Source organism: Rhamphochromis sp. 'chilingali' (assembly GCF_963969265.1).
Source record: "Rhamphochromis sp. 'chilingali' genome assembly, chromosome: 19".
NCBI lineage: Eukaryota > Metazoa > Chordata > Actinopteri > Cichliformes > Cichlidae > Rhamphochromis > Rhamphochromis sp. 'chilingali'.
In genome coordinates, this window is record NC_137946.1 from 20,671,043 (window position 1) to 20,685,289 (window position 14,247).

Consider the following 14,247-nt stretch of genomic DNA (forward strand, 5'->3'; position numbering starts at 1 on the left):
GCTCTGCAGCTTGTTTCTTTTCATAAGAGGGCTTCATAAAAGCTGGATCCATACACAACACCATCCACACACAAAGGGGGGGTTAAAGTCATTTACAGGGGCACAGCAACACATCAAAATAGTTTTAATTTGAGAATGATGTGTTGAAGCAAGTTCAAAATAAATGTTTATGGCTTTTGCATCATCTCCATGCAAGTTTTGATTTATTGCGTGGCAGGCTGGATTTAACTGGAGTTAGAGAAGTGCTTCAGTTAAAGAAAACACTGTGCACTTTATCCGAAAATCGGGACAATCATGGTGCTGTTGCAGTCGGGTGAAGCAGGGATGCTGTCTGAAAGCTTGACTTCACATTTGTTACTCCCACATTACATCTAGTCTGCTTTGCACTTGGAAAGTGTGGTTCGATGGGGCAGCTATTTTCTGTGAGAATAAAACAGAAATAAGGACTGTTTCCACTTAAGGTTTGTTTTCCATGTTTTATCTGTGCCATTGCGTCTCCCGATGATGTGATGGAAGAGTTTGTGCCACGGAGCTGACTGTCCACTGGGTGGTGTCTTTTCATCACTGAAGCTGCTGCTGCCCAAGGGCTTGCAACATCCTGACCTCCAGCAGGGGATGCTGCTGGGGCTCGGAGAAATTGCACATCAGGTGAGGAAGCATCCAGTCCAAAAGTGATCATCTTCCAGATTGTTTTTTTTTTTTTTTTTTTTTTTATATTGGTAAACATTATAGATAACAGGATTTACACAGGAGGTTTTATAGAAAATAAAATAAAAATGACCTGTTTTGCAAGCCACATTCATCTTTTCACACAAATATTTATACAGCAGTTTATTCTATGCACTTCGGAGCTTCTTTTACCTTGCATCCACACCTATACCCAATTTAAACTACTACGCCCTGTCAAAAACACTCAGTCATTCTAATGACTCCATAACAGCGTCTCAAAATGAAACTTGAGCTGTAGTTTATTTTATTTTTTTCAAGTGGCAAGCACAGATGTTTTACTTTGGCGCTTCTCTGTTCTGTTCAATCCCTCTTTGAATGCTGATAATGGATTCTCTAAGGAAGTGGAGAAAGATAAGCACACAAGAGTTCTCTCTTCTTCCTTGTCTCTTGCGATTTCTGAGGCTGGTGACGTGGATGAATTTATCCTCAGCAGCAGAGGTGACTCTTGGTCTTCATTTCCTGGGCCGGTCATCATGTGTGCTAGTTTCATCGTAGCACTTGATGGTTTTTGCAACTAAACTTGGGGACACATTCCAAGTTTTTCCATTTTCTGGACTGACTGACCTTCAGTTTTTAAAGTAATGATGGGCTGTCATTTCTCTTTACTTAGCTGGTTGGTTTTTGCCATAATATGAATTCTAACAGTTGTCAAAGAAAGCTGTCAGCTGTGTACCAGCTGTGACTTCTGCACAACACAACTGATGGTCCCAACCCCATCAAGAAGGCAAGAAATTTCACAAATAAACCCTGACCTGTGAAGCGAAAACCATTTCAGCTGACTACATCATGAAGCTCATTGATAGAAGGCAAAGGCTGTCAACAAAGCAAAGGGTGGCTACTTTCAGGAATCTAAAATATAAAACATATATATTTATTTTTTTGCTACATGACTCCATATATCTTGCTTCATGCATTTGATGTTTTCAGTATGTGTCTACAATGTAGAAAGTAGTAAAAATAAAGAAAAACCATTAAATGAGAAGCTGTGTCCAAACTTTTGACTGGTGTGTGTATATCCATGACAGCTTTATTTGCCATTCTCCTGATGTGATTGGTAATGTAAGAGGGGAAGTTTGAAACAGTTTATAACAACTTATGTGGCCGTTTCTTCCTCTTATAAACCTCAGGTTGAAATTTAACCTTAGATTAGTTGAATTTATCTGAAAACATGAAGTTGTGAAGTCCGTTTTCTCTCGTCGTGCTGCATGCTTGATATGAGAATTGTGTAAAGGTTCCCTAATCTATGTGGGATCCAGAACTTTGCAACTTGGTAAAAATTTACACTCATTCAAAAGTTCTATGCTACTCCAAGCAAAAATACACTAACTTGCACTCGCTGTCCTGCAGGAGCACTTACAGCCACTGCTGGAGAAGAAAATCAAGAGAGACGAGTAAGATCAGATGTTAGCACTGTTCAGGCATATTTTGTGCCATCTACATGCTCCAACGTGCTTGTTGTTTGATTCTGAAAATGCATGCCTGCATTCACAGAGATGTGAATGCAGGCATGCAGTTTGTGGTTTCATGAGGATTTTGTCATTTTTCTCTGTCCATGTTTAATACAAAGAAACTTACTTGTTTTTTTTATGTCGAACAGGATGCTTTCATGTTCCTAATCAGCTGTTTGCCACTGTGTGTGATACAGTGGGAGGTTTTAGAGACTCTGAGTTGCAATCCTAGAGTTTCATCCTTCACACAGTAGTATCAGGGAGGTTTGTGATTTCTTCAAGATTTTCTTACTTCACTTCAAGGTGTTAAATGACCATAGGTTTTCAACAGCAGTGTATGGGGGAAAACAACCTGCTTTTTAAAATTATGCATACAAGACAAACCATTTTGCTTCCTCTTGAGACTCCAGCGATAACAAAATCGACCTTCAGATTATCAGAAATGATTCCTGAGTAAATCCTGATGGAATCCTGTTCAGAGGTCATGAATGCAGATATATTAAGCTGTCATTAAACGTTTGAAAGTCAGTGTCTGTGTTTAACAAGTGACTTTGCACATCATGGTTTTTCTTTCTACTTTGCATTGAAGTCTTGGAATATAACTTCAGCGTGTGCCACAGATATGAACAGTATTCCTGCATTCGGTTAAAGACAACCAGGGGGTGGTATTGCCAAATATGACCAACAGGGGACATGCTGCCTTCAGCCAAGAGAGAGCTCCTGCAGTCCTCCACCTTCTCCTCCTCCTTCTCTGAGGTCATCCTACATGGCTGCAGCATGGGGAAAACCATTTGCTTTGGAGAGATGTCTGAGAAGAACGTCTCACGCTGTTCTCTATTTATAATCAACACATGTTGTGGACATTGTTAGAATATGCCTCTCTGTCACTCTAAATGAGAGTTGGGCTGAATTTCTGTGTGTGTGCATGTGTGTGTCTGTGTTCATGCTCTCTATCTCATCCATCACCAGAATGTTTTTGTGGTTTGGCCTTTTAGGCTCAATGCAAATGTAAATTTTCACACTGCTCACTGCTCGTCTCATAGAAGCCTTTTTTATCACTATTGGTATCATATGACTCAGTTACTGTAAATTCAACAGTCAGTGATTAGTAAAACAAATAGACATCAGAAGGGGTGGTGACAGCAGGCAAAGCTGGAAAGGGGAATAATACTACCAGAGCTACAATACACTGACTTGTGAGGTCAGTACCTACAGCTGGGAAATAACCCAGATAGGCAAAGAGAAACAAAAGTGATATGAAAATAAAAGAGACAACACAAAAATGACATGTTTGTGCTACAGTAGAAGAGGCCAGACAGCAGCAAGTGTTTACAGTAGACAGAAATTCGTTTTACTGACTGCAGAGAGCACCAATTAACAAAAGAGGGGATGAGATGACACCGCAGGCTGTTATGTGTGTGTCTGTGTACATGTTTAGAGTAGGATTGGGCAGAGGTACTGAGAGGTATAATGCTGTGTTGAATACCGAACCAAAGAGTAACATTAGCCCAACTCTGAGTCATGAGAGAGTTACCCCCCTGCTGCTGCTGCCCCACACTCCTCTACTCCAGCTGCCTCTGTCCATCCATCAATCCCTGTTCTCCATCCTATAAATACACTCCTGCTCTCACTGAGGAAAATCCCTGTGCCTTGACCTATCTTACACACACGCATACACACACAAACACACACTGGTCTGTAGTCTATTGGCTCTCCTCAGTGGAAACTATTCCTCTAACTACATGATCCACACTTTCCTGAGTGAGCGTTGGATGACGCAGCCGAAACTCAGAAAGTGATTTCAGTTATATACCCAATTTGAAAAACGCAATTTCAAGACACAGTGTGCTTTCAGCTTGCTGGAGATGAGATTATGAACGGCTGATTAAGTTAAATGTCAGATAAGGCTGTTCAAGATAGCTAGGATCAAAGTCTGCAGGTATAACTGAGGACTGTCACCTCAGTGCCTCCACACAAGCAGCAAGATAAAGGAGTTTGCATACCACTGCATCAGTCTTTGCATATCCTGTCTGACTCTGCCTGTCTCTCTGTTGCTGGCTGCTTTCACCCATGAAAAAAGGGAGGGTTAACTAACTCTAAAGGAAGCAGACCTATATTACAACAACCCCACGCTTGAGTCAGCTGCGCCGTCTCCACGTGTGGATTACTGGCAGAAAGAGTCAGTGAGAGCTCCTGCAGTGGTCTGACTGAAACTTCGGGCTGCTGTCGTATTAATTTGAAGCTTGTGTTAATGACAGAGCGGAATCGGTTCCTCTTTACTGACTCTTCAGCTGCCTGTTCACGGTGTTCGGCTCTTGCTTCTCGGTACATGGCGACATTTCTGTCCTTTTTGTTGTGTGTCAGTGTGTGATTCAACTCGGTGCCAATGAGCGCAAGTCACAGCTTGTGTGAAGTTCATTATAAGCAACAGGAGCAGCAGCAGCAGAGAAGGAAGAAGAAAGCCTTATAAGGAGCACAAGCAGCGGACAAAGTTGGATTATTGTCAGGCGGAGGGCTTCTTCAGTTTTCCTCTTTCTTAGGTTTTATTTTAACCGCTGGAAGTTATGACTTCGGTGTGGAAAAGACTGCAGCGAGTTGGTAAAAAGGCTTCAAAGTTTCAGTTCATCGCTTCTTACCAGGAACTCGTTTTGGAGTGTACTAAAAAATGGTGAGTAAATGCGCTTTTCTGCATCTATTTGCTCACGATTTTTATTGTTGGAGATGTGAGTAGCCTCCTGATACCGTGTGAAGCCTGTTATTAGCTATAATAAGCCTTCTAGGACTTCTATGTTTATCTCATATCGTGGGTGTTTTCCGCTACATTGAGGACGATGAGGGCGTCCCCCATGTGCTGAGCTGACAGTGCGGGTTCGATTCCCCACCCCGCCTGCGTGGACGTGATATGTCCACTGCTGTGACCATGCGCATGTAGGACCCTCTATAGTGTCCAGTCATGCTCATCGTTGTTAGTTCATGTCTGGGATTTAAATAAACTATTTTATGAGGCTAAAGCTCGTTAGGTTACACAAAACTTTTGGAAGCTGAAACGTTATATGACTCAAACTGATATACGGAAAGCAAAATAAGTCAAAAGTGTCAGCTTCAGGGGTCAAGGGCAAGGTTTTTAGACTATAGCTAACTAAGCCAGCTACTTAAAAAAAGAGAGATAATAAAAGAGTTGATGCAAATAAAACAAAAACTTAGAAAAGACACTACAATGCGATTAAAAAAAATACAAAAAGAAATGTTAATTTGTCAGCAAAAGTGTGAGGCACTGGCATTAAAAAAAGGAAAGTAAAACTATTGCCATGCAGTCATGTGAAACAGAAAGTTTTCACAGGACTCTGTGCAGTCCTGCCAAGCACGGTGGTGGAGGTGTGATGATTTGGGCTTGTTTTGAAGCGACAGGACCTGGAGACCTTGAAGACATGGGATCAGCCATGAACTCCTGCATATGAGGCTATCTGTCCTTGTCACACCTGTCATGTCCTTGCATGACCCAAACTGGGTCATGCAAGAGAACAATGATCCCATGCACAGCAGCAAATCTATCAAGAGTGGCTGAAAAGGAAAAGAATCGATGTGTTGCAACGGCCCATTCAAAGTCAACCTGATTGAATTTACTGCCGGACCTTAAGAGAGCTGCGTATAAACAAATGCCAAAAAACCTCAATGAACTGAAGCAACACTGTAAAGAAAGGTGAGCTAAAAATCCCCCATAATGATGTACGAGACCAATAAAGATACAGAGAAAAGCTCAGTTTAAGTCATTGATGCTAAACGTTTTTCTACAAGCTACTGAATCATTGTGTGTACTTAGCGTTTCACATAACTGCACGAGGACTGTGAAAACTTTCTTTTTCACGTGACTGGAAGTGGTATTACACATTATCATAATCTTAAAATCCCAAGTGCAATCTCCTCTGTTAACAGCTTCAGCAACATCTTTAAACTTTCACCCAGTTGTCAGTTTGGACCACACTGCACCTTCTTATCTGTTCAGATTACATTAAATGATGTATTAATTGGGTTTCCAGCACAGACCTCAATAAAGAACAGAGTGGCTCAAAAAGGTTTAAAGAGTTTGATCAACAGCAGAAAGACACAGGTATACATCTGTGGTGTAAAACCTATAAAGGCAACTGAGTGATTTACTTCCTACATTCAGAGTGATGAAATCAGAGTCTTTAACTTCCACTGTCATAACCACAGACAGAGAAGGAAAGGGAGGAGTAAAGAGGAAGTGAGGACACCACCAGAGATTCATCCAAAGTTTCAGTCATGTGTGCTCAATGTATGTGTTGGTGATCAACACATGTTTGAACGTGATTAAACTCTGAGGTTACTGACAGGAAGTGAACTCTTTGGCCACATGTGGGTCCCTCTACAAATATTCTGTGTGCATGTGTCTGTGTTTGAGGGGGTGTTAGCCTATTATTTAAGATCATCGACTTTCTGTACTGAGACACATGTTCAATAGTAACAAAGGTGGCAATTTTAAGTAAAAGAAAGGTTAGGGTCAATCAGGTTGGATAAAAGAAGCAAAAATACGGGGGGGGGATTTAAAAAGGACCCGGAGACAACATTTAGAAAATGAACTAATGTTGACAGAGGCGGTGAAGTGACACAGGCATAATAAAAGACTTAGCAACAAGACTATTTTTATGTCTTAGAAACGCTTCATGTGACCAAACCATGAGAGATGTTGGTGAGTAAGTGAGCAGGTTTGCTGAAGAGACAGCTACGCTTATATCTAACACTTAGCGCTGCATGCGGACATTTCAACACAGAGGCGAGTCATGTTTACCACTCATCTAAGCAGTCGTGGGATAAGAAAACTATTGTCTGTTGAGCTGTGGTGTGCAGTAATCACATGTTACTGAGCTGTATTGCACCACCATTGTTTGCTTCTTTAAAACCAGTGTCAACTCTCCACCGCTGCCCATTGTAACTGTGCCCAATAGATCTTTTCACATCTTCGTATTATAGATTATATTTCCTTTCAGCAAATGTTAATGTCTCTGATTTTTATTTAATGTATTCTTTCCGTCTCCTCTGCATCTCTGTGCCTACCAGGCTATTTCTGATGGCACTCCCTGACCCCCTGACACACATACCGCACAAACACATGTGCTCACAAAGCCTTCTCAGCCATACTTGAACACTGATGCACTGAAACGTGAGACCACATGGACCATCTAAAAACTATTGCTGTCGTTTTTGTATGTATTGGAATACTTCATGTATAAATGTAATGTAGTAGGGCTTAGCAATGAGATTTAAAGAGTATTATGAGTTATTCCTCCATAGCGGTGAGAGCGGTGCTCTTTGACTCATAGAGAGCACTTGGCTCTCAGACTGCGGGATTTTTAAAAGTAGAATGGGAGGCAGAGCCTTAAGCTTTCAGGCTCCTCTTCTGTGGAACCAGCTCCCAGTTTGGATTCTGGAGACAGACGCCCTGTCTAGTTTTAAGATTAGGCTTAAAACTTTCCTTTTTGATAAACCTTATAGTTATGACTGGATCAAATAACTCTGCACCCTCCCTTACTTACACTTACAATAGACCTAAGTTGCTCAGGGCTTCCCATGATGCACTATAATTCTGGTTTTGCCAGAGATTTCTTCCTATTAAAAGGGAGCTTTTCCTTCCCACTGACACCAAGTGCTTGCTCATAGGGTGTCATCTGATTGTTAGGGTTTTCTCTGTATTATTACAATATTTTTGTTGTCCACTTTTTAAAAATGTTCAAAAATAGTGCGGTAAAGTGCTGCAAGACAACGTACAGAATTATTATTTCCCCTGGCCCAGACAAAGGAATAAATATGAATAATATATAACATTGTTATAACACTATTATTGACATTTATTACTACTATTAGTAGTAGTATTAGTGGCGGCCCAAAGGGGTATTATGTGGATCGGTGCCTGCATTTGTTAGTATCTTGTGTCCTGTTATGGGGGCTCCTCTCTTCCTGTCATAGGCACGCCTTATAGTCATACAAATTTAGGTCATATGACTGTGCAGCTTCCTGTCTCACTTCCTGTGCCACAGAGGGCTGAGAAATACAATAGAAACACAGAAACAGATGTTATAAAACACACATTTACAAAAAGACAGGTACACACTTGTAACATGTTTCATGTGGTAACTTGTTGTACTCTAACACTTTAACACGTAAATGCACAGCATCACATCTTCACAGACCTGCATAGATTTGCTGACAACCATCTTCACAAATAAACACACATCATGTTCTTTCATTGGCACAGAGGAATTATTATTCAGCAGTCACAAGATCTCTTACTTGTGTTATCTAGTTTGGATCGTGTCTACTTTGTTCTGAGAACTCGCTTGCTTATGAGCAAAGAGTGTATTAGGTATGACTGACGTACAATGGCCTGAGGGAAAATGGCACTTCTGTTTTGATGTGTGTTCGTGTTTCTTTAGGCAACCAGACAAGCTGAGGGTGGTGTGGACCAGGAGGAACAGACGAATGTGTTCCAAGGTGAAGTCACCAAAACACCGCACACATAAACACATACACACCTCCTCACAGCTCTGTTAATGCGTTATTTCTTCTGCAGCTCCACAGTTGGCAACCTGGAATCAAGAACCCCTACAGAGGCATGGTAGTGTGGCCTGTCCCGGAAAACATCGACATCTCTGTTACTCTCTTCAAGGTACCAACACCCAGTGTACAGAGTGTACTATTTACAATGTAATAACAAAGTAAATGAAAAACCTGAATAAATGAGGGAAACATATAACAAAGGTCAGGGCACAAGTTGTTTCTGGGTGGCTTGAACAAGTTAATCCTTGTGTGAATGGTTTACTGTGGCCCTAAATGTTACGAAAAGTCCCTTTTAGAAAGATCATTTTTTAATCCTTCAGTAGTTTAGAATACTTTATTAAGCCAAAGTTTAAACTTAGGCTTTCCTTAGAGTCAAGTTAACACCATGGTTAGTTAGTGGTTAGTCGCATTATCTCATAGCAAGAAGGTTCTGGCTTCAAATGTTCTAACTGGTCTGCTGTGTGACTCTGGACCCTGTTCCTGTGTGGGGGGTTTTGCAGGTACTCCTCCCACTGTCTAGTCATGCCTAGTCATTTTAGGGTGTTTGGTGATTCCGAATCGATTTAAGGTGTGGAAGTAATATAGATAAAGAGTTTAATTGCTCAGAATAAAAGAGATGTAGAATATATATGCGGGAAAAGCGGTCGGTAAGTGTGGAAAAGTATATATAAGGATGAATATAGACACTATGACATTAAACATGGGTTAACAAAGTCCTGTTGTAAAACTTCGAACTGAGCATTTTGACAATTTGGCATTCTGAAGCCAAACATGATGGATATACCTTTCATTATCATCCTTTGTATCTCCAAAAGGGACTATAATTTAAATGTGTTTTAGTAAATAAGACTCAAGACCAGCATCTAAGACCATAAACTCAGCAGGAAAGTGTTGACTGAGGTCACAGACAAGGGAACAGAGGCTTATTATTCCATAGACTTCCAAACAACCAGTCTTCTTTTTGCTAAAGGGGCTGCTCTCTGCTGGCCTTTAAAAAGAATGCATGTTTAAGTGCTGGCTGGACTGGAATTGCTTTTAAGTCCATCTTTTAAATAAATTCAATATACAGTCATGTGAAAAAGGTCATTTCCACAGGACTCAAATCAGTCCTAAGTACAGTCCATGAATCATCAGCTTATAATCCATCTTTAACAGAAATAACTTGAAGTAATTGTTTTCTGTGTAACATTATCAGTGTTTCACATCGCTGTGGAGGAATTTGGGCTACTCTTTTTTTGCTAGAAGTTTCCATTTGTTTATCCACAATGCTCTTAAGGTCCTGCCACTGCATTTAAATCAAGATGAGATCTGAATTCTGACTTTTTTTCAGTCATTCTGTTGGAGATTTGTTGCTGTGCTTGATAAACTGCATAATTCTAGCCAGACTGTAGCTGTCAGACAGAAGTTTCAGTCAAACTCGGTGCTGTGCAATATGGCTAAACATCTCTATTCTGGTATCATCTCATTGTTCCAGAAGTCTTGTAGTTTTTTAAGATACAGCATTGCAAAGCTAAGCCATGCTGCCACATTCAATATGCAGAGTTACCTACTTTGGTGACTCCCTGTGAATAAGGGAAAAAACTGAAAGTAGCTTTCTGAGCGTTGCAAAGTCCAGTCTTTCAGACCAGGAAACTGCCCAAACTCCAGCTTCTATTGAGGTGCTCACATGTGTTAGTGATTATTTAATCAAGTGAATTTGATAAGTATCACTTGGCTGCCACTTACCGTCTCCTAGAATTAAAACCAGATAATTCCTTCCCTCCTGGACACAGTAACAGTGTACTGCATGTACTCCTGTTTTTCACAGGACTTTATAGAGTTTATGTAGTACACCTGAAGACTCTGGCATATGTGTGGATATGTGGATACAATTTTAGGAGGATGTCCCACTAAACAGTCTGTATTTTTATGATAATCCCCTCAGGATGCCAATGCTGATGAATTTGAAGACAAAGAATGGACCTTTGTCATTGAGGGTGTAAGTATCTCTCTATGCCTGACTAAAACTGTTTATAAGTAGAAAAATAAACAAAAGGTTTGCCAATAAAATAGCCAAACCTAAATAGCTCAGACATCCAGTTATAAAATTCAGACTCAGCTTAATCACCAAGTAGAAATCAAAGAATATGGTGTATAATACTTGTTTATGTTATTTACAGGAAAATAAAGGTCACCGTAAGGTGCTGGCATCCGCTGACATCAACCTGAAGCGGTTTGCTAGCCCCACGCTAACCCAGACTGACCTGACGCTGAAGCTGAAGCCACTGTCTGTCAAAGTTGTGGAGGCCACGCTCAAGCTGTCCCTCTCATGTGTCTTTATTCGAGAGGGAAAAGCCACGTGAGTAGTTTAAGTTACCACTACTTACTTACTCTTACTGCTGTTCTACATCAGGGAGGTGTGACAATAGCACTTTTAACCTGAGTTTAATAAATGAGTCATAGCTTAAAGAGTAAAAGCATTTGAAAACACTTTTTTTTCATAAAGAGTGCTTCCTATTGGTGGGGTTGGTAATGAGGTTGTGGTGCGTGTTTTTCTTGTTCTTCAGTGATGAAGACATGCAAAGTCTTGCCAGCTTGATGAGCGTCAAACCCACAGATATCGGCAACCTGGACGACTTCAATGAGAGCGATGAAGAGGAAGATAAGAAGTCTGTGACTGCCACAGGTAGGCAGGATTACACCAACACAGTTTTTTGACCTCTTGACATTTCCTTTTCCTCTGCTTTCCTTTTCTGTTCTTATTTCCGTATGTTTTTCCACTCTGCCCTTTTTCTGCTGCTCCAGTTGTCCCACACACTCTTACCCGTCCAAATCGCCCTGCTCCCCCTCCACCTGACAAGCGACACTCCACGGCATCCACTTTGCCATCCTCAGGTAGCGCTTTCTCCCCCCTTGCTACTCTCACTTACTGTTTGCATCTCTGCCTGTCTCTCACTGGCTAGCTAAGTTTATATATATTGCAGTATTTCACATACTTCTGTCATTTATTCTGTGGTCCTTACTGCATGAATGGACAGTCCTTTGGACACCACATATTTCTCGTCCACATACTAAACACGATTAGGAATCATGTGATGGTAAAATACTGCCACCAATATACTGAAGTTTACGCGGAGACAGCATTGAACACGCTGAGGTTTTTGTGTCCAAACAGACATTAGCGTTGCTTCATACGGTTTTCTTTTTTATTTGCTGCAACTACGTTGTATTTGAATTTGGAGAGACATTCAGACGCAGAGGAGTTCTTCCAATTAAATATTTCAACAAGTGGTGCTGAAGGCTCTACAGTATCTTTTAGCTTGACAGTGCCTATTAGCTTTTCTTTAGTGATCATGATTTACTACAACTTGCAGTTTCTCTTTGCAGCATAGCTGTAGGTTGTAGAGTTATACAAGCTGTGAACAGCTTCTAAACAACAATTCCAAGATCATCAGTTCAAATAATTGTATAAAAGCACATTTTGCCAAGGTGTTAAAGAAAATCCAAACTGTCACTGTCGGATGAGAGGAATGTGGTTGAGGTGTTCAGGAACAACCAGGAACCATCAAGGCTCAGGCCTGCTATGAACCAGGAAGTGCTGGAACACCAGCGTCACTGTCCATAGTTAAGTGAGTTTTACATCACCATGAACTGAGAGGGTGCAGAGCAAGAAAGAAGCCTCTGCTCCAAAGTTGATTTGCAGCTCCTCACATGGAGAAGCCAAATATCTTCTGAAAAAAAGTTTTTGATCAGACTATTTCGCCAAAATGACAAGAGGTATGTTTGGAGTACTAAAGGCGAGGCTTTCAAACCTATGAACAATGCACCAGCTGTCAAGCATGGTGGTGTTGGTAGCGTCATGCTCTGGGGCTGTTTTGCTGCCAGTGTTACTGGTAGATTACACAACGTTTATGAAATAATGAAGAAGGAGGACGACCTCTAAATTCTTTCACTTTACCACAAGGTTTGGGAACTACACTTAAAAGTCAGGTCTGTGCCAGGAAACCAACCAATTTAAATGAACTCTGCCAATTCTGCTAAGAAGACTGCTGAAAACTTCCAGCCAGAATTATGCCAGAAGCTTGTTGATGGCTACCAAAATCATCAGGTCAAGAGGAGCATTTAACCAAATAATTGTGGGGGTGTATTTGAGCCTGAATGTATTCTTTTGACCCTGTGTTAATTAGAGAAAACCCTAAATAAAGTCGTTATAGATGTTTACTGCACAATTATTCCACCCTGGAAAAAGAACAATTCAAAGAAATCACTAAACCCCCAAAATTATCATGACGTTCATGCCAATGATGGTCAGATATTAACTTGTGACCACAACTGTCCAAATGAAGATTTATAAATGGACTTTGGGTTATTTCTTCTTGTATCACACCTAAGAAGGAATACCCATAGGCTTATCTCAAGAGTAACCTAGTTTGCCATTCCATTGCATCATATTCATATGCACATTTCATTCACTTTTCTTTCTTACTCTTTCTTTTCTAATCTACTTTCATTAATCTATCCTTCTATCCATCCTTCCATGTATTAATGCAGCCAGTGGAAGTGATGGTGGTCCTTCCAGTCTCGCTGTGCACTCTCGGCCTCCTTTACCAATTGCCCCCCGCCCTTCTCCACGCCGCTCGCGACGTCCCTTGTCCACTACTCCTGTCCAGTCAGAGATCCAGCCATCCCCTGGCCCCTCCCCTCAGCCATCACCCAGGTCCAAGCATAAGAAATCTGCCAATCCTGTTCTTCCTGAAGCTTCTTCTCTGACTGACTCTAAAGCTCCAAGCTCCCAGATCACAGCAGATGCTCCTTCAATCCAGAGTATGCCTTCTGTCCTTCCTCTGCCTGATGTGCCCGCCCACACTCCATCTCCTAAATCCTCTGAATCTGTGTCTCCTTTACCTCCTGCCTCACTGGTGTCAGTTCCTGTGAATTCTTCATCCAGTTGCAGTGAAGGTGCTGCAGACTCAAACACACTCTCTTCTCTGTCCTCAAAGGCTGCCTGTGTACCTCCCACGAGCATTTCTTCTGTACCTCCCAAACTTCCCTCCACTTCACCGTCATCACCTGAGCCCATTGTAACATCATCTTCCATCACTTTACAGAAGTCTTCACTAACCGTATCTACTTCTCTCCCGCATAAACCCAAATCCACTGGCTCCCAGCCCCTTTCTATCAAATCTTCCTTCCCAACAAAATCTACCCTGTCCTCTGAACCTCCATCATCTCACCCTCCACTCACCTGGACCATCTCTCAGCCTCCCTCTCTGCCAAAAATCTTCCAGTCAGGCTCTGCAAAAGGTAATGAGAGGCTGGCTGGTAGGCATGCTGCATGCTTCAGACAAACTGATGAATGATGTGTGACCGTCTGATTTCGTTTCCACTTATGTATGATTTAGCTTCATGCCCATGGAAACAGATAGAGTGAAACAGAGAATGGACTGTTGTGTTGTGTTGGGAGGAAGCTATATGCATGTTCAGCTTGTGATGATTTCAGAATTTTGAGTGAAACATC

The 14,247-nt window shown here is 41.4% G+C and overlaps 1 protein-coding gene across 7 annotated transcripts in view; it reads left to right on the forward strand.

Moving 5' to 3' along the window:
• The first annotated feature begins 3,917 nt into the window (after positions 1 to 3,917).
• Positions 3,918 to 14,247, forward strand: part of LOC308386587 (EH domain-binding protein 1-like protein 1) — a 28,694-nt gene continuing 18,364 nt past the window's right edge. For 3 of the 7 annotated variants that reach the window (XM_080866231.1, XM_080866232.1, XM_080866235.1), the window contains exons 1-8: positions 3,918 to 4,845; positions 8,627 to 8,684; positions 8,764 to 8,859; positions 10,675 to 10,728; positions 10,910 to 11,088; positions 11,297 to 11,415; positions 11,535 to 11,624; positions 13,281 to 14,033. In XM_080866231.1, the coding sequence (XP_080722357.1) occupies positions 4,742 to 4,845; positions 8,627 to 8,684; positions 8,764 to 8,859; positions 10,675 to 10,728; positions 10,910 to 11,088; positions 11,297 to 11,415; positions 11,535 to 11,624; positions 13,281 to 14,033 (1,453 nt within the window). In that variant the 5' untranslated portion in view covers positions 3,918 to 4,741. The remainder of the gene's footprint in view (positions 4,846 to 8,626; positions 8,685 to 8,763; positions 8,860 to 10,674; positions 10,729 to 10,909; positions 11,089 to 11,296; positions 11,416 to 11,534; positions 11,625 to 13,280; positions 14,034 to 14,247) is intronic. The other 4 variants (XM_080866233.1, XM_080866234.1, XM_080866236.1 and 1 more) reach the window with 3 other exon arrangements.